The sequence below is a fragment of the Tachyglossus aculeatus genome, chromosome 3, assembly GCF_015852505.1.
Source record: "Tachyglossus aculeatus isolate mTacAcu1 chromosome 3, mTacAcu1.pri, whole genome shotgun sequence".
Classification (NCBI taxonomy): Eukaryota; Metazoa; Chordata; class Mammalia; order Monotremata; family Tachyglossidae; genus Tachyglossus; species Tachyglossus aculeatus.
In genome coordinates, this window is record NC_052068.1 from 75,034,886 (window position 1) to 75,052,281 (window position 17,396).

The 17,396-nt window shown below is 45.6% G+C and overlaps 1 protein-coding gene across 1 annotated transcript in view; it reads left to right on the forward strand.

Annotated features, from left to right (window-relative positions):
* AGXT2 (alanine--glyoxylate aminotransferase 2) overlaps positions 1 to 15,862 on the forward strand; it is a 48,797-nt gene extending 32,935 nt beyond the window's left edge. The window contains exons 10-14 of the mRNA XM_038743941.1: positions 658 to 790; positions 2,397 to 2,488; positions 6,694 to 6,843; positions 11,852 to 11,950; positions 15,136 to 15,862. Of these exons, the coding sequence (XP_038599869.1) occupies positions 658 to 790; positions 2,397 to 2,488; positions 6,694 to 6,843; positions 11,852 to 11,950; positions 15,136 to 15,249 (588 nt within the window). The 3' untranslated portion in view covers positions 15,250 to 15,862. The remainder of the gene's footprint in view (positions 1 to 657; positions 791 to 2,396; positions 2,489 to 6,693; positions 6,844 to 11,851; positions 11,951 to 15,135) is intronic.
* The last annotated feature ends 1,534 nt before the right edge of the window (positions 15,863 to 17,396 follow it).

Genomic DNA, 17,396 nt, shown 5'->3' on the forward strand with positions numbered 1-17,396 from the left:
GTGCTTTGTTATTCATCATCAATCGTATTTATTGAGCGCTTACTGTGTGCAGAGCACTGTACTAAGCGCTTGGGAAGTACAAGTTGGCAACATACAGAGACAGTCCCTACCCAACAGTGGGCTCACAGTCTGAAAGGGGGAGAATTCCCCCCGGCCCCCATTCCCAACTCCCAGGAGGGGAAGTAGAGATGGGGAGGGTCAGCTGGCTTCCACTATTCTCTCTTCCCAAAAAGCTGTGGGGATGGGAACCCCTCTCCGGTCATGGAATGGGGATGCCCGGGTAGTACCCTAAGGCCAAATGAGTATTTGAGCTAGCCCCACACACCCCAGTTGGGAGGCAGAGCAGCGGCATGACCTTGTAGCTATGGCACGGGCCTGGGACTCAGAAGGACCTGGGTTCTAATCCCGGCTCTGCCCCTCATCTGTTATGCAACCTCGGGCGAGTCCCTTAACTTCTCTCTGCCACAGTTTCCTCGTCTATAAAATGGGGATTAAGACTGTGAGCCTTATGAGGGACATGAATGGTGTTCAACCTGATTAGCTTGTATCTACCCCAGTGCTTAGTACAGTGCCTGGCATTTAGTAAGCGCTTAACAAATACCTTAAAAAAAAAGGCCTTCATGACTCAGATGTGGTTTGTGTTTTTGCCCCTGACAGGTGCAGACGGGGTTTGGGAGAATGGGGAGCCACTTTTGGGGGTTCCAGACCCACGACGTCCTCCCCGACATCGTCACCATGGCCAAGGGGATAGGGAATGGCTTTCCCATGGGGGCCGTCGTGACCACGACAGGTTTGTTTTCCGCCTACTCTCTTGTATTGTCCTAGCCCAAGAGCTTAGTGCAGTGCTCTGCACACAGTAAGCACGCTATAAATGCCACTGGTTGAGTGACCGATCTGCCATTTTCCCTTGAGAAGCAGCGTGGCTCAGTGGAAAGAGCATGGGCTTGGGAATCAGAGGTCATGGGTTCTAATCCCGGCTCTGCCACTCGTCAGCTGTGTGACACTGGGCAAGCCACTTCACTTCTCTGTGCCTCAGTTACCTCATCTGTAAAATGGGGATTAAGACTATGAGCCCCACGTGGGACAACCTGATTACCTTGCATCTACCCCAGCGCTTAGAGCAGTCTTGGCACATAGTAAGCGCTTAACAAATACCATCATTATTTTTATCAGCCCTCAAGTGACGGCTTACCCAAGAGCCCCACCATCTTGCTTACCTGAACCTTAGGGGGTTGCTTATTTTTTACTCTTTTCCTTATGGTACTTATCACTATGTGCCAAGCATTGGGGTGGATACAAGTTAATCACGTTGGACACAGTCCCTGTCCAATGACAGGATCACAGTCTATGTAGGAGAGAGGAAGATTTAATCCCTATTTTACAGGTGAGGTAACTGAGGCACAGAGAAGTGACTTCCCTAAGGTCACGCAACAGATGAGCGGAAAAGCCGAGATTAGAACCAGGCCCATGCTCTTTCCACTAGACCAAGTAGCTCCGTGTATTTGACCTCAGGTTCTTCCTCTTCAGAAAGCGACATCAATCTCTCCCTCTGAAGGTGGTTCAGACTGAAGGTGCTTTTAGGCAAAAGACATGGATTTTATAACTCTAGTAGACATACACAAAAGGATACCGGATCTCAAAGTCCTCATTGCCAAGCATGGAGGACAACTGTTCTTAGTAGAAGAAGCATGGGCCCAGGAGTCAAAGGATCTGGGTTCTAATCCTGGTTCTGCCACTTGTCTGCTGTGTGAAGCACAGAAAAGTGAAGTGACTTGCCCGAGGTCAGTGGGGATTAAGACTATGAGCCATATGTAGAACAGGGATTGTGTCCAACCTGATTATCTTGTGTCTGCCTGATGCTTAATACAGTGATTGGCACATAGTATGTGCTTGAATGCTGTTTAAAAAAAAATTTAAAAAACCTTAGTTTTTTTTTTCTCTCCTTGGTGTCCCTTAAATCAGTGGAGTGCCTGGAATTATTTTTAAAATAGTACTTATTCAATCATATTGAATGCTTACTGTGCACAAAGCACTGTACTAAGCGCTTGGGGGAAGTACAATAAAAAGTGTACATTTATTATATCAGTAGGCTGTATATAAACAGCATGTTTTCATGACTTGTGGATCAAGAATGATGATGGGATTAGGGAGGTGGCCTTCTGACAGAGTGTGTCTAACTGGAGATAGCATGGAGTCATCTAGGAAGAAATGATCGGCCGGACACACGTTAGGTAAGACGTTGCTACAACTTGGATTTTTCTAAGTGTAGGGTTCTTCAAGAACCCAAGCCCCAAGTTACAGAAGAGCTAAATGTGCAAAATGTTTCCCTGGAGCCTGGGAGAGTAAAGGGGAAAGTTGTCCATTCTGTCAGTTAATATTCTCTTGTTTTCCTTTAGAGATTGCCAATTCCTTGGCTAAAAGTCAACTTCATTTCAACACCTTTGGGGGGAACCCTATGGCTTGTGCCATTGGATCTGCGGTCTTGGATGTAAGTGTAGTGACTTTCCTAAAAAGCCCATCTCTATAAATCTGTTGGTCACAGTATATGATTAAGGCTCTGTCCACCCAGCCTAAACCATGATTTTAACAAGCGAACTGTTCTGGGAGCTTGAAATGTTTATAGCGGCCGAGTGGCTTCTACTTGCTGCTTAAAATGATTGCATTCCCTATCTTGTTTTCAAATCTGAAGGAAGGGGGATCAGTAAAGAGTGTCGTTTCAATTCAGCAGCTTGCTTAGAGATCACTAACTGGATAGAGCATGGGACTGGGAGTCGAAAGGACCTGGGTTCCAATTCTGGCTCTGCCACTTGTCTGCTTTGTGACCTTAGGCAAGTCACTTGACTTCTAGGCTTCGGTTCCCTCATCTGTAAAATGGGGATAAGACTACGAGCCCCAACTGGAACAGGGACTGTGTCCAACCTGATTATCTTGTATCTACCCTAGAGCTTAGTCCAGTACCTGGCATAAAGTAAGTGCTTAACAAATATCATAGGGAGAAGGAAAACAAACTAGTACAGCTGAATTCTACATATCCCTTTATTAGCCAAAAAAGGTGAGTGAGCAGACTGGAAATTTTTGTGATATCTCACTCTATTGCTGGTAAAAACCATAGCCCAAGTCCTTCTGGATAGACCACTGAAGAATCTTAACCTTGCCCTCCCTGAGACACAATGTGGCTTCAGCCCAAAATTCAGAACAACACCTAAGCAGCGTGACTGATAGAGAAATTCAGAAAGGGCCTCCAACACCTCTGCCATGAACTTATAGAACTTATAAAAGCACTGAAGACCACTGACAGAGCTGACTTAAGGCAGCCACCAAACAAAATTGACTTTCCAGAGGAAAATAATCCAGATTCTGAGCTTGTTATTTCACAGCGGCCTGGCTGCTGAAGGTGGCCCAATCTGATCCTTTTTCCTCCTCACTGAGGTAAAACCTGGCTATAGGAATGGTCCAATCCTGGCTGGCTTGTGTTGTCTTTCCCCACTTGAAGATGCAATAAGGGATTTGAAATCTGATATCCAAATACTTTTCCAAACAACCAGAAAGCTCTTCTAAGTCCTTGAGACAGGTCTCCAACAGTCGTCATAGCACTCACCTAAACTCAGGGAGATATGCGATGATTAAAAACTGCTTCTGAGAGTCAGCACAGTGCTAAGGACCGATAATAAGCCCAAAGAAAACCAAGGTTGTGTACTAGTCTTCCTCAGGGAAACCCTTCACCTGAAGACTTTCGTTGGTCTGTCACCAAATTGTGTTGTCTAGTCAATACCTGGCTTAGTGGATAGAGCATGGGCTTGGGAGTTAGAAGGTCGTGGGTTCTAATCCTAACTCCATCATTTGTCTTTTGTGTGGCCTTGGGCAAGCCACTTCACTTCTCTATGCCGCAGTTACCCAGTATGTAAAATGGGGAGACTGTGAGCCTCATTTGGGATAGGCACTGTGTTCAACCCAGTTTTCCGGTACCCACCCTTGTGCTTAGTACAGTGCCTGGCACATAGTAAGTGCTTAACAAATACCCCAATTTATTATTATTATTATACATACATACATGCATTCACACAGTCCAGCAATGCACGGGTAGACAAAGAGGAAAACCAAGTCAAGGAGATGAGCAAGTTCTTTGGGAGATAGAGTATAGGGTCAACAGGAATCTTAATACCAAATTTTGATCATCATCATCATCATCAATCGTATTTATTGAGCACTTACAGTGTGCAGAGCACTGTACTAAGCACTTGGGAAGTACAAGTTGGCAACATATAGAGACAGTCCCTACCCAACAGTGGGCTCACAGTCTAAAAGGGGGAGACAGAGAACAAAACCAAACATACTAACAAAATAAAATAAATAGAATAGATATGCACAAGTAAAATAAATAGAGTAACAAATATGTACAAACATATATACATATAAACAGGTGCTGTGGGGAAGGGAAGGAGGTAAGATCGGGGGGATGGAGAGGGGGACGTAACTTTGATGGCATACAAAGTTGTCCAACTTGCTATATTACTGAGATGTGACTTGCCTCAGAAGTAAAATCTGGTTTTTGACCCTTCTCTCCCCTGAATCGTCACTTTCTGCCATCCTCAGTGACCTCCTTGTTGGGTGCTCACTAAATGCCACCACCACTTGGTGCAGTGCAAAGCGCTAGGTGGTTAGAAAGGATAGAATAACAAAGTGAGACACTCTCATTTCACAAAGAACTTTTACTCTGAGGGGAGGCCAGCATAAAAAATGTACAACTAGAAAGGTCAAAAATGAGGTGGATGAAAAAATGCCTGGGTGCCGAGGAGGGTCTAAATAAATTCAGAATTGCTAGAGTAGTTTAAAGGGACCAGGATTCTGAGAACTTAATCGGGGGAAACTTCTTGGAGAAGGTGGGATTTGAATGCGGGCGAGCTCTAGTCCGGCTAATGGGCTGAGGGAGGGAGTTCCAGCTGAGGGAACAGCATGAGTGAGAAGTCGTGGGAAGGAAAATGAAGAGTAAGTTGCAATTATAAAGTTAGTTTGGGAGGAATTAAGGTGACTTGGGAAATAGTGAAGGGAGCAGATGATGGAGAACCTTGTGGTTGATTTAAGGAGCTTTTTTTGAGGTTGAGAGGCACAGGAAGTAAGCGGAGAGTTTTGAGGAGAGATGTGGGCTAAGTGATGCTTCAGGGGAAAGATGATCCACGTGGCAGCATGTGAGTTAGCTTGGAGGCTAGGAGATCAGCGAAGAATTTAAAATATGCAATTGTCTCGTTGTGACAAGACCAAAGCTCGGTAAAAGATTCAGTGGAGAGAATGGACCTAGGAGATTGTTGTACAGGAAGAACCTGCAGGATTCTGTGGACTGGGAATGTCTACCGACTAATGTGTGGTACTCTCCCAAGTGCTTAATACAATATTTTGCAGGCAGTAAGTGTCCAATAAAGACCACTGATTGGACAATGAGAGAGTTAAACGATTAAAATTCTTTTAGACTGTGAGCCCACTGTTGGGTAGGGACTGTCTCTATATGTTGCCAATTTGTACTTCCCAAGCGCTTAGTACAGTGCTCTGCACACAGTAAGCGCTCAATAAATACAATTGATGATGATGATGATGATGATTAAAAAAGAATCGAGGACGACAACGAGGCTGCAAGCTTCTGGGACAGGGAGGAAGGTGGTGGTCACGTCCATGGAGATGGGGAAAGTCAGGCAGAGGGGTAGGTTTGAGGGAAAAGATGAGTTTTAGGTGTGTTGAGTTTGACATGCCGGCTGGAGATGTCTTGGAGGCACGAGATTGAAAGTCAGATGAGAGGTCAGAGCTACAGAGATGTATTTGGGAGTCGTCTGAATAGGGGTGTTAGCTAAAACCATGTGAGAGGGTGAGTAGTTGCTCGATAAATTTCGCTGATTAATAAGAAAGCTAACTGAAATAGCAGGACTTTAAAATTCACATGGTAAGATATGACACTATTTGTATTTAGAGAAGCAGTGTGGTTCAGTGGAAAGAGCCTGGGCTTGGGAGTCAGAGGTCATGGGTTCGAATGCCGGCTCCTTGTCAGCTGTGTGACCTTGGGCAAGTCACTTAACTTCTCTGTGCCTCAGTTACCTCATCTGTAAAATGAGGATTAAAACTGTGAGCCCCACGTGGGACAATCTCATCACCTTGTATCCCCCTGCACTTAGAACAGTGCTTTGCGCATAGTGAGCGCTTAACAAATACCATCATTATTATTATTATTATTTGGTGGTTTTTCTCTACAGCGCAGTGGAAGCTGGCGATACTAAAATTAGAGCAGATTACTTGTAACATCTGTAACATAGTAGCCTTTTCCAAACTGACCATGACCGTAGCTTCGGTTCTAGCAGGGTCTAGACAGAGCAGCTTTTGGAAACAGTCATTACAAATAAGGTCGTAATTGTTTCGTTGCTTGACTGCCAACCACATCCTTAAGCTCCTTCAATAAAGCCACTGACATAAACTAAATATAAATGCAATATTTATAGGCATTTTCAAGGAGTAGAACATTTGTGCTGAGAGATGGACTTGCTGAAAGAGCTATTTTATCAGCAGGTATGTCCATTTGGGGAGACAGAGATGGACTGTTAGACACTTTTAAATGACCAGTAGTTAACCCTACCTTTCTGAATTTGTCTGGCTTTTTTTTTTTTCGTATCTACATCCTGTCATGCCCCTCATGATCTCATCCGTTTCGACCAGGCTATCGAAGAAGACGGCCTGCAGAAAAACAGTGAAGAAGTGGGAACGTATCTGCTCTTGGAGCTCGCTAAGCTGCGGGATAAATTTGAGATTGTTGGAGACGTTCGTGGCAAAGGCCTCATGGTAGGGGTGGAAATGGTGACGGATAAGGTGAGTAGCCCAGGCTGGGGTCCTCTCTCCACGGGAGGAGTCGGGCAGCAGCCATCGGAGAAAATAGGCTTCCTTGTCAATAGGAAGTCAGGGTCAATTATCTGAACTGGCCTCGTGGAAAGAGCTCAAGCCTGGGAGTGATGAGGCCCAGCTTCTAGAGCTGGTTCTGCCACTTGCCTGCTGAGTGACCTTGGACAAGTCACTCAACTTTTCTGTACTTTGGTTTCCTCCCCTGGAAAATAGAGATTAAATGCCTCAATAATAATAATAATGATGATGGCATTTGTTAAGCGCTTACTCTGGGCAGAGCACCGTTCTAAGCGCTGGGGGGGATACGAGGTGATCAGATTGTCCCACGTGGGGCTCACAGTCATCATCCCCATTTTACAGATGGGGTAACTGAGGCTCAGAGAAGTTAAGTGACTTGCCCAAGGTCACACAGCAGACATGTGGCAGAGTCGGGATTCGAACCCATGACCTCTGACTCCCAAGCCCGGGCGCTTTCCACTGAGCCACGCTGCCTCTTCTCCCTCCCCTTTAACTGTGAGGTCCAGGAATGACAGAGACTGAGCCTGATTTTATAGCATATCTAACCCAGCACGTAGCACAGTGCTTGGCATATTTGTGTTTAACCAGTAGTACAGTGTATTATTATTATTATAATTGATAATAATTTGATATTGAAGTGTTTACTGTGTGTCAAGTACTGTGCTAAGGGCCGGAGTAGATACAAGGTAATCAGGTTGGATGCGGTCCCTTTTCCTCGCGGGGTTCACAGTCTAAATCAGAGGGAGGGGGATTTTTACACTTCATAGATAAGGTAACTGAGGCACAGAGACGTTTTCGAGTTTCCTAAGGCCACACAGAAGGCAAATGGCAGAGGAGGGATTAGAACCCAGGTCATCTGACTCCTCGTTCTCTATTCTTGTGAGCCCGTTGTTGGGTAGGGACCGTCTCTATATGTTGCCGACTTTTACTTCCCAAACTCTTAGTACAGTGCTCTGCGCACAGTAAGCGCTCAATAAATAAGATGGAATGAATGAATAGGCCATGCTGTTTCTCATTCCAGCTCTGCCACTTGTCTGCAGTGTGACCTTGGGCAAGTCACTTCACTTCTCTGTGCCTCAGTTTCCTCAACGGTAAAATGGGGATTCAGTACTTAGGCTGTGGGCCCCATGTGGGAGAGGGACTGTGATCTACCTGATTAGCTTGCTTCCATCCAGAACAATGCCTGGTACATAGTAAGCGCTTAACAAATACCATTAAAAAAAAATAACCTCCTACTACAGCCCTATCCGTACACTCCATCCTAGAATAATAGTAATAAAAATGGCATTTATTAAGCGCTTACTATGTGCAAAGCACGGTTCTAAGCACTGAGGAGGTTACAAGGTGATCAGGTTGTCCCACGTAGCGCTCACAGTCTTAATCCCCATTTTCCAGATGAGGTAACTGAGGCGCAGAGAAGTGAAGTGACTTGCCCAAAGTCACACAGCTGACAAGTGGCGGAGCCGGGATTTGAACCCATGACCTCTGACTCCCAAGCCCGGGCTCTTTCCACTGAGCCACGCTGCTTCTCATGCCAACCTACTCTATGTACCTCCGTCTTGCCACTGACCTCCTTAGCTCTCTTCCTCCCTTCAGGGCCCTGCTGAGAGCTCACCTCCTCCAGGAGGCCTTCCCAGACTGAGCCCCTTCCTTCCTCTCCCCCTCGTCCCCCTCTCCATCCCCCCCATCTTACCTCCTTCCCTTCCCCACAGCACCTGTATATATGTTTGTACATATTTATTACTCTATTTTACTTGTACATATCTATTCTATTTTATTTTGTTAGTATGGTTTTGTTCTCTGTCTCCCCCTTTTAGCCTGTGAGCCCACTGTTGGGCAGGGACTGCCTCTATATGTTGCCAATTTGTACTTCCCAAGCGCTCAGTACAGTGCTCTGCACACAGTAAGCACTCAATAAATACGATTGATGATGATGATGATCACCTCCTGCACATATTCTCCCTAAGGCCAGGGAGAATATTTCCCTTTCTTCGTGTCCCAGTCCACCACTCTCCCCGCCTTCAAAAACCATCCTAAAATCACAAATCCTCCAGGAGACCATCCTAGATTAAGCCCCTTACTTCCCCCCATCTGCCCTCCTCTTTGCGTTGACTACATACTGGGCTTTGCAAACCATAAGCAGTTCGATACTCTCCCCAGCCCCAAAGCGTTTATCTACAAATCCTGATGCTCAACCATTTCCCCCATCTGAAACTTAGCATGATGTCTGTCTTCCCCTGCAGATTGTAAGCTTCTTGTGGGCAGGGATCACATCTTCCAATTCTGTTGTATTGTACTTAAGTACAGCGCTTTGCACACAGTAAGCGCTCAGTAAATACGAGTGAATGAATAAGCGCTCGTTAAATGCCACTGTTGGACCGGTTTGGGTTTTAAAGAGGTGGGAAAGCGTGTGCCCAGGTGGATCTTTTGAGGGTGTTCGTACTTTACCAAGCACTTAAGTATAGCGCTTTGCACACAGTAAGCGCTCAATAATAATAATAATAATAATAATAATAATGGCATTTATTAAGCGCTTACTATGTGCAAAGCACTGTTCTAAGCACTGGGAAGGTTACAAGGTGATCAGGTTGTCCCACGGGGGGCTCACAGTCTTAATCCCCATTTTACAGATGAGGTAACTGAGGCCCAGATAGTTAAGCGACTTGCCCAAAGTCACACAGCTGGCAATTGGCGGAGCCGGGATTTGAACCCGTGACCTAGGGTTCAATAAATAAATAATACGAGTGAATGAATAAGCGCTCGTTAAATGCCACTGATGGACTGGTTTGGGTTTTAAAGAGGTGGGAAAGCTTGTGCCCAAGTGGACCTTTCGAGGGTGTTCATACTTTACCGAGCACTTAATGCGTCTACCGACTCCTGTTATATCGCACTCTCCCAAGCACGTGGTTCAGTGCACTACATATTTTTGACTCTATTTATTTATTTATTTTATTTGTACATATCTATTCTATTTATTTTATTTTGTTAGTATGTTTGGTTTTGTTCTCTGTCTCCCCCTTTTAGACTGTGAGTCCACTGTTGGGTAGGGACTGTATATGTTGCCAATTTGTACTTCCCAGACTGAGCCCCTTCCTTCCTCTCCCCCTCGTCCCCCTCTCCATCCCCCCATCTTACCTCCTTCCCTTCCCCACAGCACCTGTATATATGTATATATGGTTGTACATATTTCTTACTCTATTCATTTATTTATTTATTTTACTTGTACATTTCTATCCTATTTATTTTATTTTGTTGGTATGTTTGGTTTTGTTCTCTGTCTCCCCCTTTTAGACTGTGAGCCCACTGTTGGGTAGGGACCGTCTCTATGTGTTGCCAATTTGTACTTCCCAAGCGCTTAGTACAGTGCTCTGCACATAGTAAGCGCTCAATAAATACGATTGATTGATTAAGTACAGCGCTTTGCACACAGTAAGCACTCAATAAATACGAGTGAATGAATAAGTGCTCAATAAATGCCACTAATTGACTGGTTTGGGTTTTAAAGAGGTGGGAAAGCTGTGTTCATACTTTACCAAGCACTTAAGTACAGCACTTTGCACACAGTAAGCGCTCCATAAATACGAGTGAATGAGTAAGTGCTCAATAAATGCCACTAATTGACTGGTTTGGGTTTTAGAGAGGTGGGAAAGCTTGTGCCCACGTGGACCTTTTGAGGGTGTTCGTCCTTTACCAAGTACTCAAGTACAGCGCTTTGCACACAGTAAGCGCTCAATAAATACGAGTGAATGAATAAGTGCTCAATAAATGCCACTAATTGACTGGTTTGGGTTTTTATTCTATTTTATTCTATTTATTTTATTTTGTTGATATGTTTTGTTTTGTTGTCTGTCTCCCCCTTCTAGACTGTGAGCCCGCTGTCGGGTAGGGACCGTCTCTAGATGTTGCCGACTTGTACTTCCCAAGCACTTAGTGCAGTGCTCCGCACACAGTAAGCGCTCAATAAATACGATTGAATGAATGAATGGAGAGGTGGGAAAGCTTCATCATCATCATCAATCGTATTTATTGAGCGCTTACTATGTGCAGAGCACTGTACTAAGCGCTTGGGAAGTACAAATTGGCAACATATAGATACAGTCCCTACCCAACAGTGGGCTCACAGTCTAAAAGGGGGAGACAGAGAACAAAACCAAACATACTAACAAAATAAAATAAACAGAATAGATATGTACAAGTAAAATAAATAAATAAATAGAGTAATAAATATGTACAAACATATATGCGTATATACAGGTGCTGTGGGGAAGGGAAGGAGGTAAGATGGGGGGATGGAGAGGGGGACGAGGGGGAGAGGAAGGAAGGGGCTCAGTCTGGGAAGGCCTCCTGGAGGAGGTCTTTTACTCTCACTAGTGTTGAGTACAGTGCTCCACACACAGTAAGCACTCAATAAAAATGACTGAATTGAATGCCAAGCATTGTTCTAAGCCTGGGGTAGATACAAGTTAATCAGGTTGGACGCACGCCCTGTCCCAAGTGGGGCTTACAGTCTAAGTTAGAGTGAGAACAGAATTGAAACCCACTTTACAAATAAGGAACCCAATTTTTCAGGTGAGGATCTTTGCTTCTCACTCAGTCCTCCAGATGATTTAAGATGATTTAAGATGATTTAAAGCTTGTGCTCACGTGGACCTTTTGAGGGTGTTCTATACCCTGGGACTTTTCAACAGTCTTCTCTTTCAAGCTCCGGGTCTCCAAGTTAAACACAGAATCATTCTTTTTCTTGGATGCAATTACCTCATCTGACTTTCCACAGATTCGACTGTTCAGCCCACCCTTTCACATGGCCTATAGGAAAATAAATGAAATACTAAACCTAAAATTTAACTCTGGAGTTAAATGCTTTCTATTCATTTACCAAAAAGTATAAAATATCTATTTATATTTTCTTGGATCTAGAACGGTCAAATATTTGAATTTTAATTTTCTCAATCTCTTCCAGGAGAGTCGCCAGCCTCTTCCAGCTAAAGAAATGAACGCAATCCATGATGACTGCAAAAACATGGGACTTCTAATTGGCAAAGGGGGACTCTATGGTCAGGTATGGAAACTTTCCTTTTCCCACTACGGTATGCTATTTAAAAGGTCCCACTTGCTGGGGTTTTTATTTGTGGCAATCCCCCCATATATATATTGTTCACAGGTCCGCTCAGGGATTAAAAATTCCAGCCTCCGGAACTCAGTCCTATTTTTGAGCAGTTACTGAGAGTGGAGCACTGTAGGAAGAGCCCGAGCTTGGGAATCTGAGGTCGTGGTTTCAAATCCCGACTCCACCGATTATCAGCTGTGTGACTTTGGGCAAGTCACTTAACTTCTCTGGGCCTCAGTTACCTCCTCTGGAAAATGGGGATTAAGACTGTGAGCCCCACGTTGGACAACCCGATCACCTTGTATCCTCCCCAGCGCTTAGAACAGTGCTTTGCACATAGTAAGTGCTTAACAAATGCCATCATTATCATTATTATTATTAGTAGTAGTAAGCACCTGGGGGAATACAGATGTACTCCAAGACATAGCCAGTTTATTGTGATCCTCCAAATTGCGGCTGTATCATGGGCTACATTTTCCTATAGGCTTCCCTAATTAGGTTCTGTTCCAGGACCAGCTGTGGTGAGCATAATGGCTATTTCCTACAGATAATAATAATGATGGCATTTGTTAAGCGCTTGCTATGTGCAAAGCACTGTTCTAAGTGCTGGGGAGGATTCAAAGTGATGAGGTTGTCCCACGTGGAGCTCACAGTCTTCATCCCCATTTTACAGATGAGGTAGCTGAGGCACAGAGAAGTGACGTGACTTGCCCAAAGTCACACAGCTGACGACTGGCAGAGCCGGGATTTGAACCCAGGACCTCTGACTCCCAAGCCCGTGCTCTTTCCACTGGGCCACGCACAATTATACTGTGAATTCCTTAACCCCCGCCACCTACTCACCAACCCCCTCCAGAACTGTTTTGCTTTTTGAACTTGGATCTTAGCAACAGCCATTGTGGTCAGTGGCCCCGGCATTGCTCTCTTGCCCCTCCCACCCCCTCCCCTTTCCCATTCCCAGCTTGGAAATCTAACTCCCTACCCTGGCCAGGAATGGGAAGAGGTGGCTTCGTGCTGCAGCTGTGTCCCCATCCTACTCCAATCTGTCCTCATCCCCATTCCGATGGCTGGGACGGGAGGAGGAAGAAGACCTCACCTCCCTTCTCTCCTTCTCCAGCCCAGCCCGCACCCTCCGCTTCTCTGCCACTAACCTCCTCACTGGGCCTCATTCTAAGAGCTTAGTACAGTGCTCTGCATATAGTAAGCGCTCAATAAATACGATTGAAGATTGATGATGATGATTCTCGCCTGTCCCGCCGTCGACCCCCGGCCCACGTCCTCCCCTTGGCCCGGAATGCCCTCCCTCCACCAAGCTAGCTCTCTTCCTCCCTTCAAATCCCTACTGAGAGCTCACCTCCTCCAAGAGGCCTTCCCAGACTGAGCCCCCTTTTTTCCTCTCCTCCTCCCCATCCCCACCTCCTTCCCCTCCCCACAGCACCTGTATATATGTTTGTACAGATTTATTACTCCATTTATTTTAGTTGTACATATTTACTATTCTATTTATTTTGTTAATGATGTACATTTAGCTTGAATTCTATTTATTCTGAGGACTTGACACCTGACAAACATGTTTTGTTTCGTTGTCTGTCTCCCCCTTCTAGACTGTGGGCCTGTTGTTGGGTAGGGACTGTCTCTATATGTTGCCAATTTATACTTCCCAAGCACGTAGCAATCAATCAATCAATCAATTGTATTTATTGAGCGCTTACTGAGTGCAGAGCACTGTACTAAGCGCTTGGGAAGTCCAAGTTGGCAACATATAGAGATGGTCCCTACCCAACAGTGGGCTCACAGTCTAGAAGGGGGAGACAGAGAAGAAAACCAAACATATTAACAAAATAAAATAAATAGAATAGATATGTACAAGTAAAATAAATAAAGTAATAAATATGTACAAACATACACACATATATACAGGTGCTGTGGGGATGGAAAGGAGCTTATTGAGCGCTTACCGACAATGCAGCTTACTCGTGTGTCGCTAAAAAGGCCAGTGAGGGAAAGATAATCCCGATCACTCGTCCCTCAACCAATCATTCAATCAATCGCATTTATTGAGCGCTTACTGTGTGCAGAGCACTGTACTAAGCGCTTGGGAAGGACAAATCGGCAGCATATAGAGACGGTCCCCTCGTGCGGTCACGTTTGTTTTATGGCAAAGGCCGGTGCTGTTTTCCCCAGCAGCATTCAGAAAACGTCAAGGACAGTCCGCTGGCCGCAGCGTGGCTCAGTGGAAAGAGCCCGGGCTTGGGAGTCAGAGGTCATGGGTTCGAATCCCGGCTCCGCCACTTGTTAGCTGTGTAGTGCCAATGTCTAGCGAAGCATCGTGGCTCAGTGGAAAGAGCCCGGGCTTGGGAGTCAGCGGTCATGGGTTCGAATCCCGGCTCCGCCACTTGTCGGCTGTGTGATCTTGGGCAAGCCACTTAACTTCTCTGTGCCTGTTACCTCATCTGTAAAATGGGGATTAAGACTGGGAGCCCCACGTGGGACAACCTGATCACCTTGTATCCCCCCAGCGCTTAGAACAGTGCTTCACACTTAGTAAGCGCTTAACAAATACCGTCTTTAGAGAAGCAGCGTGGCTCAGTGGAAAGAGCCCGGGCTTGGGAGGCAGAGGTCATGGGTTCATTCATTCATTCATTCGAGCGCTTACTGTGTGCAGAGCACTGGACTAAGCGCTTGGGAAGTACAAGTTGGCAGCATATAGAGACAGTCTAATCCCAGCTCTGCCGCTTGTCAGCTGTGTGACTTTGGGCAAATCACTTCACGTCTCTGCGCCTGTTACCTCATCTGTAAAATGGGGATTAAGACTGAGCCCCGCTTGGGACAACCTGATTACCTCCTATTCCCCCTCAGCGCTTAGAACAGTGCTTGGCACATAGTAAGTGCTTAACAAATTATTATTATTATTAAGAGGGCGTGCTTTATGGAGTTACTGAGCAAGAAGGAAAGAGGCACCGGATTGTGTTCCCTTTCCAAGGAATTTAGTTACTCCAGTCCCCAGCCTTATCCCCGTATTAGGGGCTGCCAGGCCTCTACCAGCCTCTTGATTCCTAAATTGTGTAAGGGGGAAAATCTTAGGGCCCCCCCATCAATACCCATTCCTTTTTTCTGATCTCTCTCTCTCTCTGCAGACGTTTCGGGTCAAGCCCCCAATGTGCATCACTAAGCAAGATGTAGACTTTGCGGTGGAAGTCCTTCACGCTGCATTATCAAGGCACATGGGAAGAAGAGCCGGCTCGAGATAGGAGGGTATTCCAGCCATTCCCACGCTCCTCCGAGGCTGAGCTGGGAGGGGGTCGTGTCACACCGGGGAAGACTTGGGAAGACCCCGATGCCTTTCCAACGACGCCCCGATGATTTAACCGCCTCGTTGTGATCCGAATACAGACGCCGGCCACTCTTTGCGACCCAAACCTAAGCGTCGGCCCCTATCGCGCCTTATCTTGCCCCTCTGACAATAGGCCGGTTCCTCCTTCCAAGAGAATCAACCTCTCCTGGGCCCCAGGGCCGCCTACAACTAAGCAAGTGAGGATGCGGTCATCTTGTCGCACGGAAGGGTTCATTAACTCCCTAAGCAGGGTGGGGATCAAGCTTACTTTCAGAGATGGCTCATTCATTGACGCGACACAGGTTGTGACCTCTTGTGAGGTCCTAAAGGCCGACTGAATGCAGGCCATGGGAGAGACATGGTGGCCTGTGGTGGCATGCAATGTTGAGGTTATTTACGGAGTCCGTCAGGCAGTCGAGTGTTGAACATTACGAAAACCCTAATTTGGATCTCTGAGCATGTTTGGTTTTGTTCTCTGTCTCCCCCTTTTAGGCTGCGAGCCCACTGTTGGGTAGGGACTGTCTCTATATGTTGCCAATTTGTACTTCCCAAGCGCTTAGTACAGTGCTCTGCACATAGTAAGCGCTCAATAAATACGATTGATGATGATGAGCATCTTCCCTCATGCCTCTCCTCTCCCTGCCCCTTTTCTCTGCTCCTGCCGTCCTCCCCTCCAACAGCAAAGAGAACGTTTAGAGCAGTGCTACACGCACAGTAAGCGCTCAGGACCTATTAATCACATTTATTGAGCGCTTACTGGGTGCAGAACACTGTACTAAGCGTTTGGGAAGTACAAGTCGGCAACATAGAGAGACGGGCTCACATCATTGTGTGATTCTCTGGATGGGGAAAAAGAAGCGAAGAATTGGTTGGGACACAGATTAAGTAAATGGCACCTGAGCCTTAGTGTGTCAAACAGTGGTCGATACATTGGTATTTTTTTTTTTCATTGGTTCCCAGGCTATTAGTACTAATGGAACCTTTTCCCCTTAATTTTTCTTTAACTCGCTATGATTGGTTGTTGGGAAAACTCAGATCGATCTAGAAGACAAACTGGAATCTGGGAGTGGAAAGGCTGTATATTAGAATCAATCGTATTTGAATGCTTATTGTGTGCAGCGCTCTAATAATAATAATAATAATAATAATGGCATTTATTGAGCACTTACTATGTGCAAAGCACTGTTCTAAGTGCTGGGGAGGCTACAAGGCGATCAGGTTGTCCCACGTGGGGGGCTCACAGTCTTAATCCCCATTTTACTGATGAGGTAACTGAGGCACGGAGAAGTGAAGTGACTGGCCCAAAGTCACCCAGCTGACAAGTGGCAATCTTATAGAAAGTCCAAGTTGACCAAATTTAATGGTTTGGAGGCTTGGTATTGGTATTCCTCCCAATTAATAATAATAATAATGATGGCATTTGTTAAGCGCTTACTATGTGCAAAGCACTGTTCTAAGCGCTGGGGAGGATACAAAGTGATCAGGTTGTCCCACGTGGGGCTCACAGTCTTAATCCCCATTTTACAGATGAAGTAACTGAGGTCCAGAGAAGTGAAGTGACTTGCCCAAAGTCACACAGTGGACAATTGGCGGAGCTGGGATTTGAACCCATGACCTCTGACTCCCAAGCCCATGCTCTTTCCATTGAGCCATGCTGTATTTAAGTGTTTATTATGTGCTAAGCACTCAGGGAGATACAGGTTATAAGATCACATCCCATGCCTGCCCCACACAGGGCTCATAATCTATTTTTATCCCTGTTTAATAGATGAGAAAACTGATGCCGAGAGGTCAGTTGCCCAGAATCAGAGAGTAGGCCAATGCAGAACTGAGATTTGAGTTTCCCGACTCCCAATTCTGTGCCCTTTCTTCCAGGCCACATCACTTAAATTTTAGATTATTGTTTTTAAACCAGAAAATTGAAGTAGAAGCTGATACATAAAATGAGATGGCTTTTGATTCTCGTCTGAAACAAATCCAAAATCACGCTTCGGAGCCCAGAAACACTAGACGTGAAATTTTTCCAATGTTCTTAATATAAGGGAATACATATACCCATGTTAC